The sequence below is a fragment of the Pezoporus flaviventris genome, unplaced genomic scaffold, assembly GCF_033815535.1.
Source record: "Pezoporus flaviventris isolate CSIRO_AGI_PZ_B2104156 unplaced genomic scaffold, CSIRO_AGI_Pfla_v1 ptg000031l, whole genome shotgun sequence".
In the NCBI taxonomy this organism is placed as follows: domain Eukaryota; kingdom Metazoa; phylum Chordata; class Aves; order Psittaciformes; family Psittacidae; genus Pezoporus; species Pezoporus flaviventris.
In genome coordinates this window covers 36073019-36093686 of record NW_026892579.1, presented here as the reverse complement: position 1 = coordinate 36093686, position 20668 = coordinate 36073019, and the positions used below count along the sequence as shown (strand labels likewise).

The 20668-nt window shown below is 38.0% G+C and overlaps 1 protein-coding gene across 1 annotated transcript in view; it reads right to left on the bottom strand.

Moving 5' to 3' along the window:
• The window catches only part of SNTG2 (syntrophin gamma 2), a 169964-nt gene that overhangs the window by 117808 nt on the left and 31488 nt on the right, over positions 1–20668 (bottom strand). Inside the window, exons 5-6 of the mRNA XM_061461784.1 lie at positions 14287–14330; positions 14133–14174 (exon numbers count right to left, since the gene is read on the bottom strand). Of these exons, the coding sequence (XP_061317768.1) occupies positions 14133–14174; positions 14287–14330 (86 nt within the window). The remainder of the gene's footprint in view (positions 1–14132; positions 14175–14286; positions 14331–20668) is intronic.

The following is a 20668-nucleotide window of genomic DNA, read 5'->3' as shown; positions in this document are numbered from 1 at the left end:
TACATTTACAACATGCAGAACATAACAGGATAATAAGAATACCTAGAGACAAAATTCAGCTCTGTTTCATAGTAATAGTAACCTTGTACATCAGTATGCAATGCTTTTGTTTCCACAGCTCCCCAGGCATGAAACTACTACTATCACCATAAAACAGCAGATCACCTGCAATATTCAGCACACATCAGGAAAAAAATTGTGATTGGTGAAGTCCCATACCTGACCCTTCTGCACACTACCTCAGGACCACAGACCTTCATTCCTTGCAATTGGATTACTGTACAGGTCGATATTTATTCAGCACAGGTCACCATAAAGTATGTTCCTTTATCCAGAACTGAATATTTCCTATACTGGAAAAAAATCATTCTAATTGATGCAGGGAACATTACACAAATCTGACATGTTAGTCTTCTGAAGAATTAATTTCTGTTCCCCCACACTGACATGGCTGGATACAGCTAAAGCTGTATTTGTTTAAGTATAGGGCTACACTTTTTTCTATCAGACTTGCTGCTGTCTAATTTTGTCTATTAGACAAAAAAACAACAACAAAAACCTTTTGAATTCCTGATCCAGTTAATAGTTTTGATACAATGTGCTAGCTTTTTTGCCACCTGAATTGTATCAATACACGCCATGCTCATGCTCTGTTGAGTGTTTTGTCTGCTATCTACAATAAGGAAAAAGAGCAGGTGCAATTATCAAGCCTCAGTTCAGTGGCTAAACAAATGTGCCTGAAATATTAGTGACAGCTGCTAAGAATTTGACTGTTAAGATTAGTGAGTGCTAAGACATTCACTCTTTAGATAACACTCCCATTAAGTCAATGGCGGTTTGAAGACAAACAATACTTACATGCAGCTCATACAGTGATCTCAAAGGAGTTAACCTCCATTGTGATCAGAAATACAATTTTGGTAATGAGTTAATTTTATTGGGTGTAAGTCCTCTACATAACTTACATTTCCCTTTTCAATTCAGGAAATTTGCAAAAATGCAAAAAACCTCTTTCCCTTCTGTAAACAGCATAAGTCTAATCTTTTACAAACACAATCTATTCAATATCACAAGGGTGTACACTAACTGTTTTAGCTTGCAGCTTGGTCCTCTTATTAACACTGAGCTAGAATATGCAGCCATATATATCTCTTTATACCCTGATGAAAACTGAGAGTCACCCAATATAAGGCAGTGAATAAGTAAAAAGCACAAACCATTGTTTAGATAGAAAAAGGAAGGTTGGGAGGGAGAAATGAGAAGGAAAGGAACCAAGAGTGGACAGGTCTTCCTAGCCATCCTCAGGAATAAAACAAGGGATATCCTACAGCACGTTTCCTAAATCTATCAAGTTCTGTTTCAAAATCAGGTAATTTCTCTTCCTAACAGCCCTTTCAAAGACCCTCCAGACTTATCCACAGGTAGTTTACATACTTTTATTCATACTGGAACATTCCCCTTTAGTTTAAGTATTTGGTCTCTCTCCACAGTGCTCAGTTTTATAAAGGTGGGAGAAGATAGAAGAGAGAACTCTTTTATTTATGACTAAAAAGCTAGTATAATTTTTTAAAAATCCTTTGTAGGTCTTTCAACATTTATAAATAAAATACTAAGTAAAAAAGATTAAGAGACAGAATCTTTATTTTATTTTTTTTAAATCTTAACTCCTTTTATCCCTAGGAAGTACTGATTAAAAGTACAGCTGCCCAGCTGCACTCTCTGTTGTGCTTTACCTAAAAAATGCTAGATTTTGTGTCCATAGCTTAACAAAGACTTCAGTTCTTCCCATAGCTCCTTTGTGCAAAGTGGCTGCATTCTTCCATCACTTTTAATTATAGTAATTCTGCTTTTGTGCTCAAAGATTATGCACATCATAAATGCTCATAATGCGAGACTACTTGCTGCTTCTCTGACCCAGGTAATTGATTGTGAAGTAGATGGGGGTAAAATAGTAGTACTGAAATCTGAACTACTTAATTGTAAATGCTTTCTTAACATGATTAAAGCTTGAAAGAAGAGATTTCCACAAGTATGTTATGGAAATTGTGTAATATTTTAGGTATACATTTAACATGGGTACCATAATATGTTACTTCATGTTTTTAAAGCTTTCTCTGAAATTTTGCTATCCTTTATGGAAGCACAATAAAGGTGCAACAGGGTGCAAATTTAAATGGCAAAAAATGTATTTCAAAGCATGCAAGTTTTATCATTTACATGTAAAAGACACTGGAGACAAAAAATATACTATAACTTGCTTCTTAATGAGGAATGCTGCCAGATACATTCCTTGATGAAACAATCACATTTCTTACAGCACCTGGAAACAGTGAAGTTGAACTGTACATCCCACAAAATTTTAAAATTATACTATAATTTGCTGATTTTACATAGCTTTATTTTTATGCAGTGCTGAGGTACAGAATACTTACGGCAAATAAGCACCCAGAGAAATGAAATTGAACCCTGATCTTTTTCATGTAAACAAGGTGAAAACCACTTTTTAATTATCTGTCTCACTGTCTAACACAGCTGCTGGTTTACTATGACCAAAGGTCCAAGAAAATAGCTCAGAAAAATTCTATAGAGGAGCTGAAAGAACAGGCTAACTACGAAAAACAGAACTTTCCTCCGCATGCTAATATCACAAATTAGCATTCTTGCTATTAACGTTTTTTTTTTCACTCTTTCTGCTACTGCCCACTTACATAGCAGTAGCAAATTTTCTAAAACATATGGTAAGTCTTAACTAGTGAAAGCAACTATGTTAAACCACTAATAAATGATCCCAAATAAAACAGTGCATTCACTTGTTTTAGTTCCTGCTTCGGCTCCTTGATGCATGCAGCTGTTTTGCAGCTATGTACCCACTGTGACATGTATTTGCTGTCCACATAATAGATGACTAAAGCATTCTTTTAGAACTAAAGCAACTACAAAGGAACTCCATGAGAACTATGAGATGAAGTTAACAAAGTAAAATCTTCAGAAGCTTGATATCTTTAATTTTTGGTATCTCTAGTCCAAAAAAATACATTAAAATACTTTAACTAAACAGAAACTTAGTGAATGTTTCATGATTAAAGTTTCTTCATGAAAAGTTATTTATAGAAATTTTGCAGTGTCTTCTGCAGCTGTCTCAAAACTGCATTGTGTTTGAGTAACTTACAAATGCTTTCAAACCTACATGCCTGCTTTGGCTGATCCCAAAAGTAAATATCCCAATAATGGGGAAAGCAAGTGGTCAGAGATAATTTCATCAAGCTCCCTGTCAGTAATATATAGGGCTGATGGATTCTAGCCATGTTGTTTCTGTTAATATGCCTGTGTGTAACTGGGGATAGCCTCTTAGCCTGGAGCACATCAAAACCTTATGCCAGTCAAAATCCAACTTACTCCATGCCCCAAATTACCTGCTTAAAGAAATAAAAGTTTACAGCAACATATTGGGAAGACAACAAACTTAATAAAACAGATTTCATACACAGAAACTACATATAGAAAAGCTGAAATGTAAAAATCTCTACATTTCCAATATCCAGCGACAGTCAGTGTTCAAAATCAGCTAGGGTAAAAAAGTACAATATGCTAAAGGTTTTGGCTTTGTTCTTGTCACTTTTTTTTTTCCTTAGGAAACAATTGTAAAACTATCAAAGAAGAATATTCAGAAAATGTTCAAACTATCTTCCAAAGATTAAAAGCATTTCATGTAAAAATACTTTGGAAAAAATAAAGGGAGACGCAGTGGGTACTTGTAAGGATGGATTCCCTAAGATATTTTACAGCATATCCCTTCCATGTTGTTCTAGTGAAATCTCCATCATATTCCTCTTCCTCTCTCCTGAGCTGTCATGAGCAAAGAGAAAGGAAGTGGTAATGTTAAGGTTGTGGAAATATGTATCTTGTTTTCCTTTTTTCTACAAGTTTGGATTAAGGAAGCTCTCTAAAATCATATATATGAGAAAGAAAACTATTTTATCTCTAGGTTGGTCACTACATATTTTAAGTTTTTACTTAAAAAAAAAAAAAAAAAGATACTTGAGTGAGATCAGGAAAAGCACCAGCAAAAGCCCTTTCAAAAAGTCACTTGAACAGGTTTCCTATGCTTTCCTTCTGCTACTCCTTTTGTTTCCTCTCTGACATTTTCCTGAGACTTGTTTGTCATCTCTCTGCAACCACAAAGCTTGTTTGGTTTGATTATTCTATTTAATTTCTTTAGGGATATGATGACAAAACATATACCCCCACAAAAATTAACACACTTTTCTCTATGTGTTCAATATAATTTTTACAGAGATTGATTTCTTATTTCCACTCTACTGCATCTGCATTACTTTAACACATTGCAGTTCCTGGAAATAGTGTGATGTTGAGGTGGTTTAAGACACTGGTAAATTTCTGTGCAATTCCACACACTTTTTTTTTAACTTGCATTCATACAGTAATTAATTAATACAGCAATTCCAGCTAAACTTTGCAGTAATGGATAAAGACTATTTCAGAAAGTGTGTACAATTTTATTGTCTTTTTTTTTTCTTTTTGGTAACAGTTGATGTTTAAAATGCTCTGTAAGTAGCATCAGCCTGTTACTACTATAGTGTGTCTAAAGAACTAGAAGAACAGACTGCTTTTGTTAGGACATGTGTGAGGGCTTGGGGAACACAACTCTCAACAGAAATAATTTATTAAAATTGAGAAATCAAAAAACTAATTTTATAAAGCACCAATAAAATGGGAAAGCACACAACTCTCCCCTCAAACAGTTTAATGATATTCAAAGGAATCAGACAATTGTTATGTGATATGAGAAAATCTCAGTTACTGGTTCTTCTGGATCTGGTAGAATCAGCATTCCAATATTAGCAAAGTATTTCTTCTGTTAACAGAATGACAGAACTGCAGTACAAACAACTAACTATTCAGGTCAATACGCAGATCACAGCCCGAAGTACTGTGAACATTAATCTTAGCAGTGTTAATATAGATCTCCAAGAAATGAAACATGCACAGTCTTTGTAGAAAAATACTTGCCTTTTCCTTCATTTAACAGCTCAATCTCTCATTTTATACTTGTCGTATTTCAATTACACTGTTCTTTTTTACTTCAAAACTTTTTCTCTATAGGGAGAAAGAGCATCTATAAACTGAAAAGATTCCTGCAGTGAAAACTGTAAAAGGTCAAGGGATAACCTGAAGTTAAGTGTCAGACTTGGGTCAGAGAATTGTGTATGTCTGTAAGGATATCTATACATATTAATGTGGCAACTACCTGGGCAATCTAGCAAACCAATGAGCATTACTCTTGAACTATGATCTGTACTGCTGATTATTTTTGTCAGGAATCAAAAAGTATTAAGCCCTCTATGGATAATAAATGAAAACTTTATTTTTACTTTCTCCAAGTGTCACAAGGATGTTGCCTCAAGTATTGAAGACCTTGGGCCCACTGTAGGAGAAGATCTGGTCTGAGACCATCTTAAAAACCTGAACATACACAGATTCATGGGACCTGAAGAAATCCATCTGCAGGTCCTGAAGGAGCTGGCAAATGAAGTAGCTAAGCCACTGTCTATCATATTTGAAAAATCATGGCAGTCAGGTGAAGTTCCTGATGACTGGAAAAGGGGAAATATAACCCCCATTTTCAAGAAGGGGAAAATGGATGACTCAGGGAACTACAGAGCAGTTAGTCTCCCCTCTGTGCCTGGCAAAATCTTGGAGCAGATTCTCCTGGAAGGCATGCTAAGGCACATGAAAAACAACAAGGTGCTTGGTGACAGCCAGCATGGCTTCACTAAGGGGAAATCCTGCCTGACCAATTTGGTGGCCTTCTATGATTGGGCTACAGAACTGATGGACAGGGGTAGAGCAGTTGATGTCATCTACCTGGACTTGTGTAAAGTGTTTGACACTGTCCCACATGACATCCTTGTCTCTAAATTGGAGAGACATCAATTTGATAGGTGGACCACTCGGTGGATAAAGAACTGGCTGGATGGTTGCACACAAAGAGTTGTGGTCAATGGCTCAATGTCCAGCTGGAGACCAGTAACAAGTGGTGTCCCTCAGGGATCAGTGTTGGGACTGGTCTTGTTCAACATCTTTGTTGGTGACATGGACAGTGGGATTGAGTGCGCCCTCAGCAAGTTTGCCGATGACACCAAGCTGTGTGGTTCAGTTGATACATTGGAGGGAAGGAATGCCATCCAGAGGGACCTTGACATGCTTGTAAAGTGTGCTGATGCCAACCTCATGAAGTTTTAACCATGCCAAGTGCAAGGTCCTACACCTGGGTCGGAGCAATCCCAGGCACAGCTACAGGTTGGGCAGAGAAGAGATTCAAAGCACCCCTGTGGAGAAGGACTTGGGGGTGTTGGTCGATGAGAAAATGAACATGAGCCAGCTTCAGTGTGCGCTTGCAGCCCAGAAAGCCAACCATATCTTGGGCTGCATCAAAAGGAGCGTGACCAGCAGGTCGAAGGAGGTGATCCTGCCCCTTTACTCTGCTCTTGTGAGATCTCACTTGGAGTATTGTGTACAGTTCTGGTGTCCTCAACATAAAAAGGACATGGAACTGTTGGAACAAGTCCAGAGGAGGGCCACGAGGATGATTAGGGGACTGGAGCACCTCCCGTATGAAGATGATAGGCTGAGAAAGTTGGGTCTGTTCAGCCTGGAGAAGAGAAGGCTGTGTGGAGACCTCATAGCAGCCTTCCAGTATCTGAAGGGGGGGTATAGGGATGCTGGAGAGGGACTCTTCATTAGGCACTGTAGTGATAGGACAAGGGGTAACGGGTTAAAACTTAAACAGGGGAAGTTTAGATTGGATATAATGAGCAAATTCTTTCCTGTTAGGGTGGTGAGGCACTGGAATGGGTTGCCCAGGGAGGTTGTGAATGCTCTGTCCCTGGCAGTGTTCAAGGCCAGGTTGGACAAGGCCTTGGGTGATATGATTTAGTGTAAGGTGTCCCTGCCCATGGCAGGGGGGTTGGAACTAGATGATCTTAAGGTCCTTTCCAACCCTAACTATTCTATGATTCTATGATTCTATGATTACTGAATAACATACTCAAGTATTAACATGTAGTTAAACCTAGAGAACATAACACTGCAGTTTTCATATGGTAAATATGTATCTTAATTTGATATAAGTTTAATGATTTTAGACACAGCATGAATTAACAAAATCTACTCATTAATATCTTTGAAATATTACTACTCAGTAAAATTAGTAACTCACAAGCATATATTTCTGCTACTTTAGAATCATCTATTGAGTTGAAAAATTATAACTCTTTTTATGATTTTATTGATTTTACTAATTTATAACTATAATTCTATGGGGTTTATTACCCTATGGAATTTTACATATTTGTTGAGCAGTTAAGCATTATGTACCTTTTTAGGCATGCATTTTCAAAGTTTTTTTCTATTTAATCTTTTCCGGTTGTTTAGCCTAGAGAAGAGAATGCTCTGGGGAGACCTTAAAGCAGTCTTCCAGTACCTAAAGGGGGCCTGCACGAAAGCTGGAGAGGGACTTTTTACAGGGGCATGCAGGGATAAGACAAGGTGGTATGGCTTTAAACTGACAGAGGATAGATTTAGATTAGACATTAGGAAGAAATTCTTCTCTGTTAGGGTGGTGAGATACTGGAACAGGCTGCCCAGAGAAGCTGTGCATGGCACATCTCTGGAAATGTTCAATGCCAGGCTGGACGGGGCTTTGAGCAGCCTGGTCTAGTGGCCAGGAGCAGTGGACAAGGGTTTTGGAACTATGATATTTAAGCTCCCTTTCCAGGCTATTCTATGATTCCATGATGCTTACCGACCTGGAAGATTATGTTGAATCAGCAAATAATCACCTTGTGTTTCATTTCCCTTCACAATTTATTTTGAATATCTTGAAAACCAAAGTCCCAGCCAAGTGGATATCAGGTGGTATCCCTTCATTGTGAAGCTCAACTGAATTAATCTTCCCCTTGCTTCCACCTCTCTCCCCTCAGGAGATCTGATTGTTCCTTTTGTGTCATAGGAGGTGATAACCTGATTAGCCACCAGGAAAACAAAATTAATTTTCCCCTCAGATGAGTAATACAATCCCAATATTAATCTCTGAATTAACATTATTTGTATTCACAATCTCTCCACACCAATACACTATTTCTAAAAATACTCTTATTTTTGAAGGAAAAGAAATTATTTTCAATTTTCCACAGTTTATTCTATTACCTACTGTAAAAGCAGGATTTTCCTCAGTCCTTATTTAGAGTTATTTATGTTTCTACTCATTCTGTTAGTCAGAACTAAGGTCTGATAGTAGCAGCTTGCAGAATTGTGGAGGAAAGCAAATTCTAGCAATTATAAGTGAAAAACTGGAAAGCCATTCTGTTGTGAAATCGCTGCTGACAGACCAGTTGGTTGTTTGTCTTGCAGAGAGCTAATCACCTTTTAACCTTGCTGGCAGTTCAAGGGTCGAGAAAGAAAACTGCATATTGGGTAGAACTGGGGATCAGCTATATACATAAGCATCTCCAGAGTGCCAGTTGTGAAGATGGTAGGTAGCAGTCTGAACAAATTTTTCCTATAATTCCCACATCTTGTAGCCTTCTTTTTTAAACTGGCGAATGATTATATGTAATCTTTAATTTAGCAAAAAGTCTTAACACCAAGGAATCCAGATATACCATTGTGAAATAAAACAAAATAAAAGACCCAATGAAAATTTGTGAAAACACCTGTTAGAAGAACAAGACAAAAAAAAAAAAAAAAAATCAAAGCACCAAAAGACAAAACAGGAAAAAAACAACAGTCCAACACCAAAAAGCCTAAGAATCACATGCCTGCTTCTGCTCCTTAATAGCTTATCACTATGGCTGGGACTAGTGTAGTAATTCAGTATCTTTACCTTTTCCACCAGCATCCCTTTTAGTAATCTGTGGTGGGTTGACCCCAGGCAGCGGCTAAGCATCCACACAGCAGCCTGCTCACTTCCCCGCCCCCCAGGCAGAATTAGGTGAGAGAATAGGAAGAACAAAAGCAACAAACCCCTCAAGATAAAGATGATTTAATAAGTGAAGCAAAGACAAAGGTAAAAACAAGAAAAGTGATGCAAAGACAATCACTCACCACTCCTACAAGTAGACTGATCCCCAGCCAGCCTCCATGCATTGATTGCTTCCCCCAGAAAAACCTCCTCACACTTTTTTACAGCTGAGCATAATGTTATATAGTATGGAATACCCCTTTAGTCACTTGGGGTCAGCTGTCCTGGCTATGTCCCCTTCCAACTTCTTGTCCACTCCCAGCCATTTGAAAGGGGGAAGAATGGGAAAAAGGGAAAGCCTTGATGGCATGCAAGCACTGCTCAGCAGCAATGAAAACACTGGTGTGTTATTAACAAACCAAAATACAACACCATCCTGGCTGCTACGAAGAAAATTAACTCCATCCCAGACAGACCCAGTAAGCAGTCCCTTAGATCACGTTGTACAATTCATAATTTTGAGTTAGGTATTTACAAGAGGCTTCACTGCCCAGAATACCAGCTGCAAGGTTCAAACTATATGGGAGGATGACATTTCAAAAGTCACATCTTGAAGCAGATAACTGAATAGATCATGGTGCCAGATGAAAATAAAGTAACCTAAAAGAATTATCCAATAACTTTTATGGGCTTCCATTAATTAAATACTTAGTATGATGATAACAATACTGAGTGTAAAATGCGACCCAGTGTGAACTTAGGCTATGCAGGCTTCATTGTTGAGGTTTTTGAACAGAATTGCTTGAATGCTTCTCACCTAACCTGAACGACACACTTAGAAAATAGGGCGCTCTTTCACTGGTAGTATGACTTCCCTAAGTTAGATGAGTCCTCCATCCTTAAAGTCCTGCTTTCTGGACAAATAGCTTTAATCAGTAAGATACTATATTAATAGTTTAATACACTGAAACACTTCAGTATTTTTTCTAGGTACCCAAACACAAAGCTATCAGCTGACAGCAGACAAGTGCACCACTACTAACATGATCGATCTACAAATAGCAAATACTGTTTCCTATAACCTGAAAGCCTACGGACATTAAATGAACCCTTCTTTCTGAAGCATTTCTTTTCAATTACATAACCACCATGTTCAAATAAGGAAGTTTTTATTTTGGATGACAAATTTCAACTATTATTTCATAAAAATGCAATGACATAATTTTGATAAAAATAAGAAATCAGACAACTCCCATTCTCTCAGGAGCTTTGGCAGTAGCCCACCTCATTCCAAATCCCACAGAATCAGCCCCTCCTCTAACCATTTATTAACTGCACTCTGATTATGATAGTGCGTTGCAGTAGTAGAAATGTCTCTTTGCAGACCTATCTCTTGGACCATAGAGATCTCTCTTCCTTCTGGAGCTTCTTTCAGCCATACAGCCTACAGTTGTTCCAGGCAGTTTTGTTTAATGCTTCTACTGGATTCCCATGTACAGAGCAAAAAGCATTGTTATGTATTTGTCATTCCTCACCACTGCAGCATAAGTGTGTTACATCAACAGGTCAGGAGCACTTCTTGGTACTTAAAAACAATCTTTAAGAGATGTAACTTTGCATTTTGTGGGGAGTAACTTTCAGGAAGTTTAGAGTTCTGTATGTGCAAATAACAATACAAGCAGTAGGAGGTCAGTTCACCAATACAGAATAGACCTGACTCTGTGCTTTACTGAGACTGTCTGTAATTATTCTAGAGATTCAGCCTGATGTTATTAATCAACACAAAAAATGGACCAAAATATCATGCAGCTGTACTTTATCTTGACATAGAGAGATCACCTCCAAGTAATAAAAGCAAGTTTAGCTCCTCTGCCCAGGTAATTTCTGCCTCACTGATAAGACTGTCAAAGTCATTTATGGTTGCTACAGATACTATTCTGAGACACAGTTGTTAATGAATAGACTGATAACTCCTAATAAATAGGCAACAGGGGTAACAATTTTTATCTATCCTGTCTTGCACTGCAGACAGAAAAAACATTGCACATAGAGTGAGTGTGAACTGGCTTTATCCCCATACAGTCAATCTGGTAAATGAAATAAACCAGTTAAAAATTTACCACTACTGTGGAGTTTTTGGTGGGTTTTTTTTTTTCAGGTTAGACCAAACATTGGGGTAAACTGTTTCACAACTGCAAGAAATAACTGGAAGAGTCAATGAGAGGAAAAAAGTAAGTGAGAATGGGAAACACCCACTAAATATTCAAATGAAATCCAATAAATTTTTCATAATCATAAGTCTATGTATGAATCCTTAGAAAAATCCTTGAACATCATAAACCTTATTTAAGCCATCCATTACCAAGTCAGCGTTCACCACTACAGCAGAGGTAGTGGCCTATCAAGGCTATGTGGTACAGAATCGTTGGAAGTGATGTACAGAAGGATGGAAATTCAGCCAGCAAATTCTGGCTTTCCTCTTGTCTGCTCTGATAGGTAATTAGAGTAACTATTGATATGTGGGGTTTGTTTTTTTTTTTTTTAATTTCAGGTTTGACTGCAAGCATCTAAGCACTGAAAATGCTACAGAAGCAGTATTTAGAAGTAATTCCCTATTTTATTTCTTTTCCAAAAGAAGTCCTGCCATCTTAATTCTATAAAGCAACATAAAAAGCATTTTAGTAATTTCCCTTTTAAGCAAATAAAACTCACTGGAAGACCTCAGTGCATTTCTTGAACATTACCATGAAAATGAAAGCACTAGCAGTAGTCAGCATATTGTGCTAGAACTGGTGACCATAATTCCATTCTTCACTCTTAAGATTCCTCTAAACTGAATATCACTAGATTCAAAAGCTATGCAGAAACTGTGACTGCATTCCACAGCGTGTTGTGGCAAGGGGCCTTTTCAATGTATCACTGCAATCCACACGCACTGGTTTTCCCATGAAAACCAAGACACAGATGTGTGCCTTAATCCCCTCCCAGCTTGAAGTTGAGATCTTTGTTTTCTGTTAATTCTCTTGCAAGTGGGCATGGTCTTATTAGCTACGACATTTCTTTACGACGGCTGTTTATTATCTATAGCTTTATAAACTCTGGGAGTACTAACTAGGGATTTGAATGTCTCCAACACGCGCACTCTGTCTTGAAGACATGAAGCGCATCTTAGTCCTACGTATACCATCAAAAAGAGCCAGTGTTTGAACGCATTTCTTACTTCCTAGTAAACTTAGACTGTCTAAGTCTGATAAATAGCATCTTAAAATCACTTACAGAATGAGGTGAGATTTAATGTAACACCTCTGCTTTCTTGATTCCTCCCATTCTTGTCAAAGCATTTAGAAAGTTTAACATTGTACGCTACTGTTATTGCTGTGTATACTTCTGTAACTTGAGAATTCTTAACCTGAAACAGAAAACTTGTGCAGTGCACTACAGTCCACAATAATAATGTATATTGTACATAAATATAAGTAGGGCAAAAGCTAAATTTCATAAAATAAAATAAAGTAAAATAAAATAAAATGTGTTCCTTTATACATTACCCATAAGGAATCTCCATGTTCTCACACAAGTGCACATTTAGAAATAGGTAGCAAAACATTGATTAGATTTTCTATTTCTCAGTACATGAAAGGATAAGACTTACAAAAGTTGAGTCCCTTTCAATTGTACTGAAGGAAATGGGAATCAAGGTTTTTAAATACTGAGCAGGATCGTGACACCCAATCACATATTCTAATTTTTAAGTGCTGTCTTTTCTAAACTAATTCAATCCCTGTTCCTGCAGTGCTAAGAAGGTGAGAATTTTATTGCCATTTAAATGTACTACTGCAGCAAGTACCTCCTTTAGGAGTACCTGCAATCCCAGTAGATCAGACACTACACCTAAGGCATAATCCATAAAGACTGTATCTGTGCACAAACACATCTCTATATACACATATGTATAATATAAATATATATAAAAAGACTATTCAATTTATTTTCAACCCCTGAAAGACTGATTGTGATCACCCAAAGGACAGTAGCATCATAAAAAAAGGTAGTGCACATTCTTCATATTTTCACCATTCATTCTTAAATTGGAAAGGCCTTTTAATTTTTAATTTGCATTCTATTGAATTTTTGTGGCAAGCAGCCCAGTATACAGGAAAACAAAAGATCATATGATAAAACTGCTAAAGCTTATTTTCTGGGAAAAGCAGTTGCACTCCACTGAACAACAATAACCAACCAGCATTTTTCATTTTTGCTTTATTTTGTACTTTGAAATACTTATGCTATGTAAGGGATGTAAAAACTATAATGATGAATACTCAACTTCAGAATAATACATCTGTGTCAAGTGCGTATCTTACAGTCACAGTAAGAGTGCAGAAACTATAACAAATGTGTTGTGGTTTAAACCCTAGCCAAACAGCTTGTTCACTCACTCCCAGTGAGTGGTGCCGGGCTGACAGCAGTCGAGCCCCCCCACCCCCTCCCCCCACCGGGGCTCTCCCCTTCCCCACTCCCGGAGGAACGGGGAGGAGGATCGAAAGAGTGCAACTCCCACGGGTTGAGACAAGAACAGTCCAGCAACCAATGTACAACACAAATCACCACCGCTACCACCAACAACAACAATGATAAGAGAAAATAACAAGGGAAGAGAATACAATACCACCGGCCAAGAAACGAGTCCCACCTGGAAGCCCGTGTCCTTCTGGGTAACTCCCAGTTACCCCTCACCCCAGGCATGATGTGCTGTGGTATGGAATACCTCCCTGGCTAGCCTGGGTCAGGCACCCCATCTCTGCTTCCTCATGGCTTCCCCTCCTCCCTGGCAGAGCATGAGCCTCACAAAGTCCTTGGTCAGGGTAAACATCACTTAGCAACAACCGAAAACATCGGTACCACCAGCACTGTTCCCGGGCTGGAAGTCAAAGCACAGCAGTGCACCAGCCACCACGAAGGAGAAACACGACTGCTACTGCTGAACCCAGGACAAAATGCTAACAGCCAAAACCATATGAAAAACCTGACTATAGCACTTTGTCTTTATAGTAAAAAGAGCAAACCCATATGAAACAAGGCTAGAAACAGAACAATATGGACAGAGGACACTGTACACTTAAAAAAAAATCAAAGTGGAATGACTTACCACTTCTTCATGGGTAGCACTTTCTACATTTATACCATTAACCTAAAAACAGATACGATAGGGAGAAAGTTATTTGTAATGTGTAAGTTAATGAAATAAACATAAAGGCAAGTATGAAACAAATGTCTGTGGAAAAAAATGAATATTTACTGACCTGTATTATTGCATCTCCTATAAATAACATTCCTGTTTGGTCAGCTGTGGGATTACAGAAGGAATACATTTTAATTAAAAGTAGTACTGAAAAATAATGCTATATTGTCTTCCAGCAATTGGTTTAGCATGCTGTTTGTAACCTTCATTTGCAAATGATTTGGTTGTGAAGATACCAAGGGCACAACAATCAGTACTCATCCTACAAAGGTAATAGATTCTTAGCAATTTTAAACAAATTAATAGAGTTACTTTCCAAGCACAAATAACTTATTTAAAATGGAATTAAAATGTCATTTCTCACTAATGGAGGATTTAATGAAATTATGTGGAAAGTGTGATTCACACTTTTTATTATTCTTTCACAAAAAGGAAATAACAATTCCTGAAACTACTTATCAGTTCCTTTCCCACTGAACAAATTTGCAGGGACCGGTATAATTAAGGAGGTTGTGCCTAGAATTTAGTACGACTCTTTAACATGAAGTTGGAGTTAGCTTTGCTCCTGAGAATAACAAAATACATTATTCCAGTTTGTAATTGGCATGCTTCCTGCCTTATAGACTGGTTGGAAATAAAGTTATGAAACTGCAAACGATTCTGTGCAGGTACAAGCAATGACATTATTGAGGTGATTTTTATAACTTGTCAATTGTTTACTTTTTAAGGGAATTTGAGGATGTTTATCCCTTAGAATGCACTTCTTAATTGAAAGTAAGCCTCTGACCCTGCTAAGACTGATATAATTAAATAAGGCATACTCATCTTATATATGATCTTACACGATCACAGCTCGAGGCTTTGAAGGATTCAATAAATGTTAACAGTATTGAGAGATGGAAATTGAGTTTAAAAATAAAGAAAAAACTTCAGAGACTATTTTTACCATTTCTGCAATATACCTGTAGCCACTACAAAAGTACCTTTGGTACAAAATACCTTTTTCATATAAAACTTACCTTTCTAATAGATTTAGCACCACTCTTTTGGCAGGTAAAAGATAAGAGCTCATTAGCCATACTTTTATCAGTCCTTAGGAAATATTTCACTATTTATTTTAAATACCTGGAAGTTACATTGAAGGTCTTTACCCACTTCTTATGCTGCTTCATACTCAAAAATATGTGCCCAATTTAAAATGGCTGGTAGACAAAAGAGATCTATGTACAGAAATGCAACTGAATTAAAGCAGTTGAAAAGCATCACTAAGCAATGGGAAGTAGCCTATATTGAGTACAAGCATAGCTAGAGGTGCTGGACATAAGCTTGGGCATCTCAATGCTAAACTTCTGTTTAAGATGTTAGTAATACATATGCCATTAGTGAAAAATATAGTAATTTTTCATTTAGTGCTTATATTGGGGCCATTGGGCTGTTTTAGGAAAGTGGGAGCATAGCTTAATTTGGGATAGAACAAAGGGGGTGCGTTTGAAATTCCAGTTGTGGGAAAACACAAAAGGATAAAGTCAAAGGGTGCATGCCTTGCTTATTGTGAGTGACTGAGTCAGAACTGACTGAAGAAGTTTTGAGTATGTCTGCTTAAAAGTATATGCAACAAAACCCTGCAACTTCAATCAATGCGGAGCCTGGAGATCAACTGAATGAGGTCTAACACAGGGAGAGTGGGTTCCCAAACTGCTTCAGGAGGACACCCCCAATATGCCAGTCCCAGGCTATTATTCTGTGTGTGGGTTGCAGTAGGACTCACGCTCCAATTTATCTTACTCCAACAATCTGTAGGAAGGCAGATGTGTTTATTTATACTTCAAGTATTTCCAGATCAAGTATCACACAGCTGATCCACAGATGTGATGAGGATGGCACACACGAACTGCAGGCAGCACTGTTTTCCTGAGGCCCTGTCTTACTGGCTCTTCTGGGAGGCCAAAGCAGCTGTTGCCATTGGAAAGATCAGATGGAAAGAGCAATATTGTAAAAAGAAGCACCATAAAAGAAAATAGGGTGAGGATGCAAAAGATGTTTGGAAAGAATTTCTGTAAGAGGTGAAAATAGAAAAATGTAGGATTGGTGATAAAGGAAAGTATACTGTGCCAGAAAGTGTTTGAGTGAAAGATGAGATCCTGATGGAAGAGGGCATCATGAAGATTTGTAGGCAGGTAGGTAGGTATCACCATGCACCTGGATTTTCAGCTGTCCATGACCCGCTGCATAATGACACAATTGCACAGCTGCATAATCTTGTTTAAATCTGTTGAGAAAACCGCTTGGTTTAACAAAAGTTATAATAAAATACATAGAATGGTATCAATGCAAAACAGGAAAGGAACAATTCCAGACACATGTAAAATTCTTGAGATGGGTCTAGTTAGCAGCTCAAGACTTGAAGAGGAAAAGCACTGACATGACAAGGTGTAAAATTCAAAGAAGAAATCCATGGAGCTGGAGGATGGTAATTCAGCAGCACCAAAGACAAATCTCTTTCAGGGAGCAATAGAGATTGAACCTTTCCCACCTGACTGTTGACTGCCAGGTTAGTAAGGACTCATTGGCAATTCCACAGGGATGATGAGTACTGCAACATTCCCAGATACCTACTGTGTGTCTTAGCCAATAAATTTTATAGCTTAAGAGCACAAAGCAATTATATCCTGCTTGCAAAGTCTCTACACACAATCACAGCTGTCCAGATAAGTAAACAAGAGAAGAAGCATTGTGTGGTTGGTGCCAAACATTCTGTGAACTGAAACAAAGCACAGAAAATGAGGACAAACATGGCATTTGCTCCAAAAATACATTATACTGCAAACTAACCAAATGATGTAGACATCTCAATAGCTGCTGCCATCACAGCCAGTGATGGTACTCTGGAAAACTATGTTTGCATGTCTGCGATGTAACACTTTGGGTTTAGCCAATTGACTAATTTAAAATTGATAATTTTAAAGAAAAATATTTTGCACAAAACAAATTTATAGAGGACGTGTCACTATGATGCAGAAGTTACATTATGGCTTACTATATTGCATATTAGAAATAAATTGATTGGAAAAACTCCTTCAAAAGAGACAAAGAGGTAGTCTTGTTTCTGTAAGACATATTTTAAATCTGAAGACATCTACTAATGTTGTCATTAAGTCATATATTCTTTACATGACGAAAATATTAAGTAAAAGGTTCCAGGCTATGTGGGACTTTTTTCTCCCAGTTGCAACATCCTCATATACAAAGGTGTCTATGAAAGGCTGCTCCACAACTATCCGTCACATTTACTATGTGTAAAATGAATCAGTACTAAAAACACTCAAGAAAGAGCTTTAGAATACTAAGAAGCATATAACCTTATTCAGAGAAACAGAATATATAACTTCTTTAGAATCCAGTATGCGTCTTGAAGTTTTACTTGAAGTAGTATTTTAGTAGCAGTGAATTGAACACAAAAAAAAGCTTGAAAGGAAAATAAGCACAAAGTAGTAATAAGCAGAAATGTACTAGGCTGTGAAAGGAAATGAAGTGCATGCTACACCACTTAGTGCTACAGAACTTTTCCTCTGTATCTTAATTATCTTTAAAAAAGGTTTAATGCTGCACATTCACAGATGATACTGAAGTCGGATGAAAGCAGCAGGAAAACCCAAAGGTACTTATGTTGAAGAAATGAGTCTGTAAGTAATATGGCATCCTTATATTTTTCAAGATTAATCACAATACATATTTTCACTCAATTTTTGTTGAATTCCTGAAGCACACAAAAAACATATCAGGTTCTATGTCCTGTGACACTATTAGTGATGCACAAAAAGTTGCTTAAATCACAGAATGAGATGCATTGACTTCAGGAGCCTCTCCATTCATAAACTTAATTTTAAATACATGCATTTCAGTGCATAAAGAAAACCTAAAAGGCTGGTTAAGAAACTAGATTGAATCAATAGAGAATGCAAGAGACTTCTCAAAGTCATCCAGATGTATTTTTCCTTTTTCGCACATTAACCAGATGTAACTATAGTCATGACTGTAAAGATAGACCGGCTCCAACTTGCTCTGTTTATCTAAGACAGGCAGTTTGGCATTTTTAATCTATGTTTCAAACACAACTATATTAACTCAAACATTGAAAACTACCTCCCACAGGGGAGGACTCCTCACACTCTTCCCCTGTTCCAGCATGGGGTCCTTCCCACATCAGACAGGTCTCCATGGACTTCTCCAACATGAGTCCTGCCCACGGGCTGCTCCAGCATGGGTCCCTTCCACAGGGTGCAGACCTTCAGGAACAGACTGCTCCATCAGGGGTCACAGGTCTTGCAGCAAACCTGCTTCAGTGTGGACTACTCTCTCCATGGGGCCACAGCTCCTGCCAGGAGCCTGCTCCAGTGTGGGCTTCTCACAGGTTCACAGGCTCCTTCAGGCATCCCCCTGCTCCACCATGGACCTACACAGGCTGCAGGGGCACAGGCTGCCTCTCCATGGGATGCACCATGGGCTGCAGGGGAATCTCTGCTCCAGTGCCTGAAGCACCTCCTCCTCTCAGCCTTCACTGACCTGGGTGTCTGCAGGGCTGTTTCTTTCACATACTCTCTGGATGCAATTGCTGTTGCACAATAGCTTTTTCCCCTTCTTACATTACCCCAGGCACACTACTACTGTCACTGATGGGCTTGGCCTTGACCAGCAGTGGGTCTGTCTTGGAGCTGGCTGGCATTGGCTCTGTCAGATATGGGGGAAGCTTCTAGCAGCTTCTCACAGAAGCCAAACCTAACTTCCTTGCTACCAAAAGCTTGCCACACAAACATTATATAGGCAGGAAATGCAGGTTTGGAGAGATAAAAATGGGCATTATGTGAATTAATAAGAAGGATATCCAGTGGTGCTACAGAAATTGCCGCTGATCCTCCTGATTATGAATGCCTTAATGGCAGAATGAATCTCCTGCTGAGTCACAGAAGATCAGTGAATAAAAATGCTACTCTGAGAATAGGTTATGGGACTGTTGAGGCCATCCTGCAGAAAAGTATTTTAGCTGGCACTTTGCATAGCTGCATAATATACAGCATTGTATCTACAAAGTTAAGATAAATATGGGTTGGCCTGGGAAGTCAGAACTGTTTTCTCTTCCGCTTGGACTATACAAAGAATGACATGAACTGTAATAGTGCACAGGCACCAGAAGCATCACCAGGAAAGACTATATCTTTTACCCAAGTATCTGAGTGAGAACTGGACATAACATTCTTTACAGTTTGGCATATCGCAGCACATGACTGGAATTGATACCAAGAATTGTCTAGGACAATGTACAAGCTAGCAACGTGTTCCATCTACTGCACCAGATAGATCCTGTAGACAAAAAAATGCTGTGTTTTTCTTGTAACACTGGAATGATTGATAAATTCATGGCAGGCATCCTATCCGGAAAATCTGATGTGTGCAAGAGATAGTGATAAGGACCAAACAGGTGTGTTGGTCAAAAGGCAACTCCTTTTGCCACTTAGAAGTGATAATAGGAGAGAATTTGGGAAACCATGATTTATAGCAATATTTTGGAACTCCTGTGTTCAACAGTGAAAATGATTATTTTGTTCCATATAAAAACATGCTGTTTTGGATGGGAAAACTGGGAGAATACCAAAAAAATCCAAATCCTTTACAGAAATAAACACAATTAATTAAATGTGATTTCTTGCTGCTCTGTGACACAGGAACTGTATTCACAGAAAAGACTAAGCATCATGAGAGGGAAAGAACCATAGACTGGGAGCAGACAAATTTTCCTTGAAGTTTTGAGTAAAAATTGGCAGGGAAATTAAGAAGAATCATCCTCCAAAATTACATATGAATAGCAGAATCCCAGCTGAAAAAAAGGTAATCAAGTCAGATTCCACTGTGGAAAACCCCTGAAGTGATGGACATTTCTAGCCATATATATACTTCCCATTTTTAGTATTGTGCTGCAATGAAACATGATTTTTGCTGTTCCATTACTGTTTTTTTCTTCTCCTACACTTTATCTATCTGTATCTGTTTATGTTTGTGATTTCCTCTCTCTCTCTCTCTCTCCATTAATTTTCATTCAGTGTGAGTGGCCCTTAAGGGCAGTTATCTCCCCATTCTGAACTCTATTCTCAAATGATCATCAAGTGTATAATTACATCTGGAATTATGACCATTTTATAGAAATTTTACAGTTAGTAGTAAAACACACTGAAAACATGAGACATGAATTGCTATAACTTCATCCTTTTTTCAGATGAAATGTTTTAATTCTAAAAGAGTTGGAAAATATAGAACAGGAAAGTTATAGCTCAGATTAGCTTGTAGATGGTGCAGCAGAGAGAGCCCACAGAAATGGTTATCAAGATAAAATTGTACTAGAGAAAAATACTTCCAGTTTTACATTCAGTTCTTCATCATTTGATTTTACC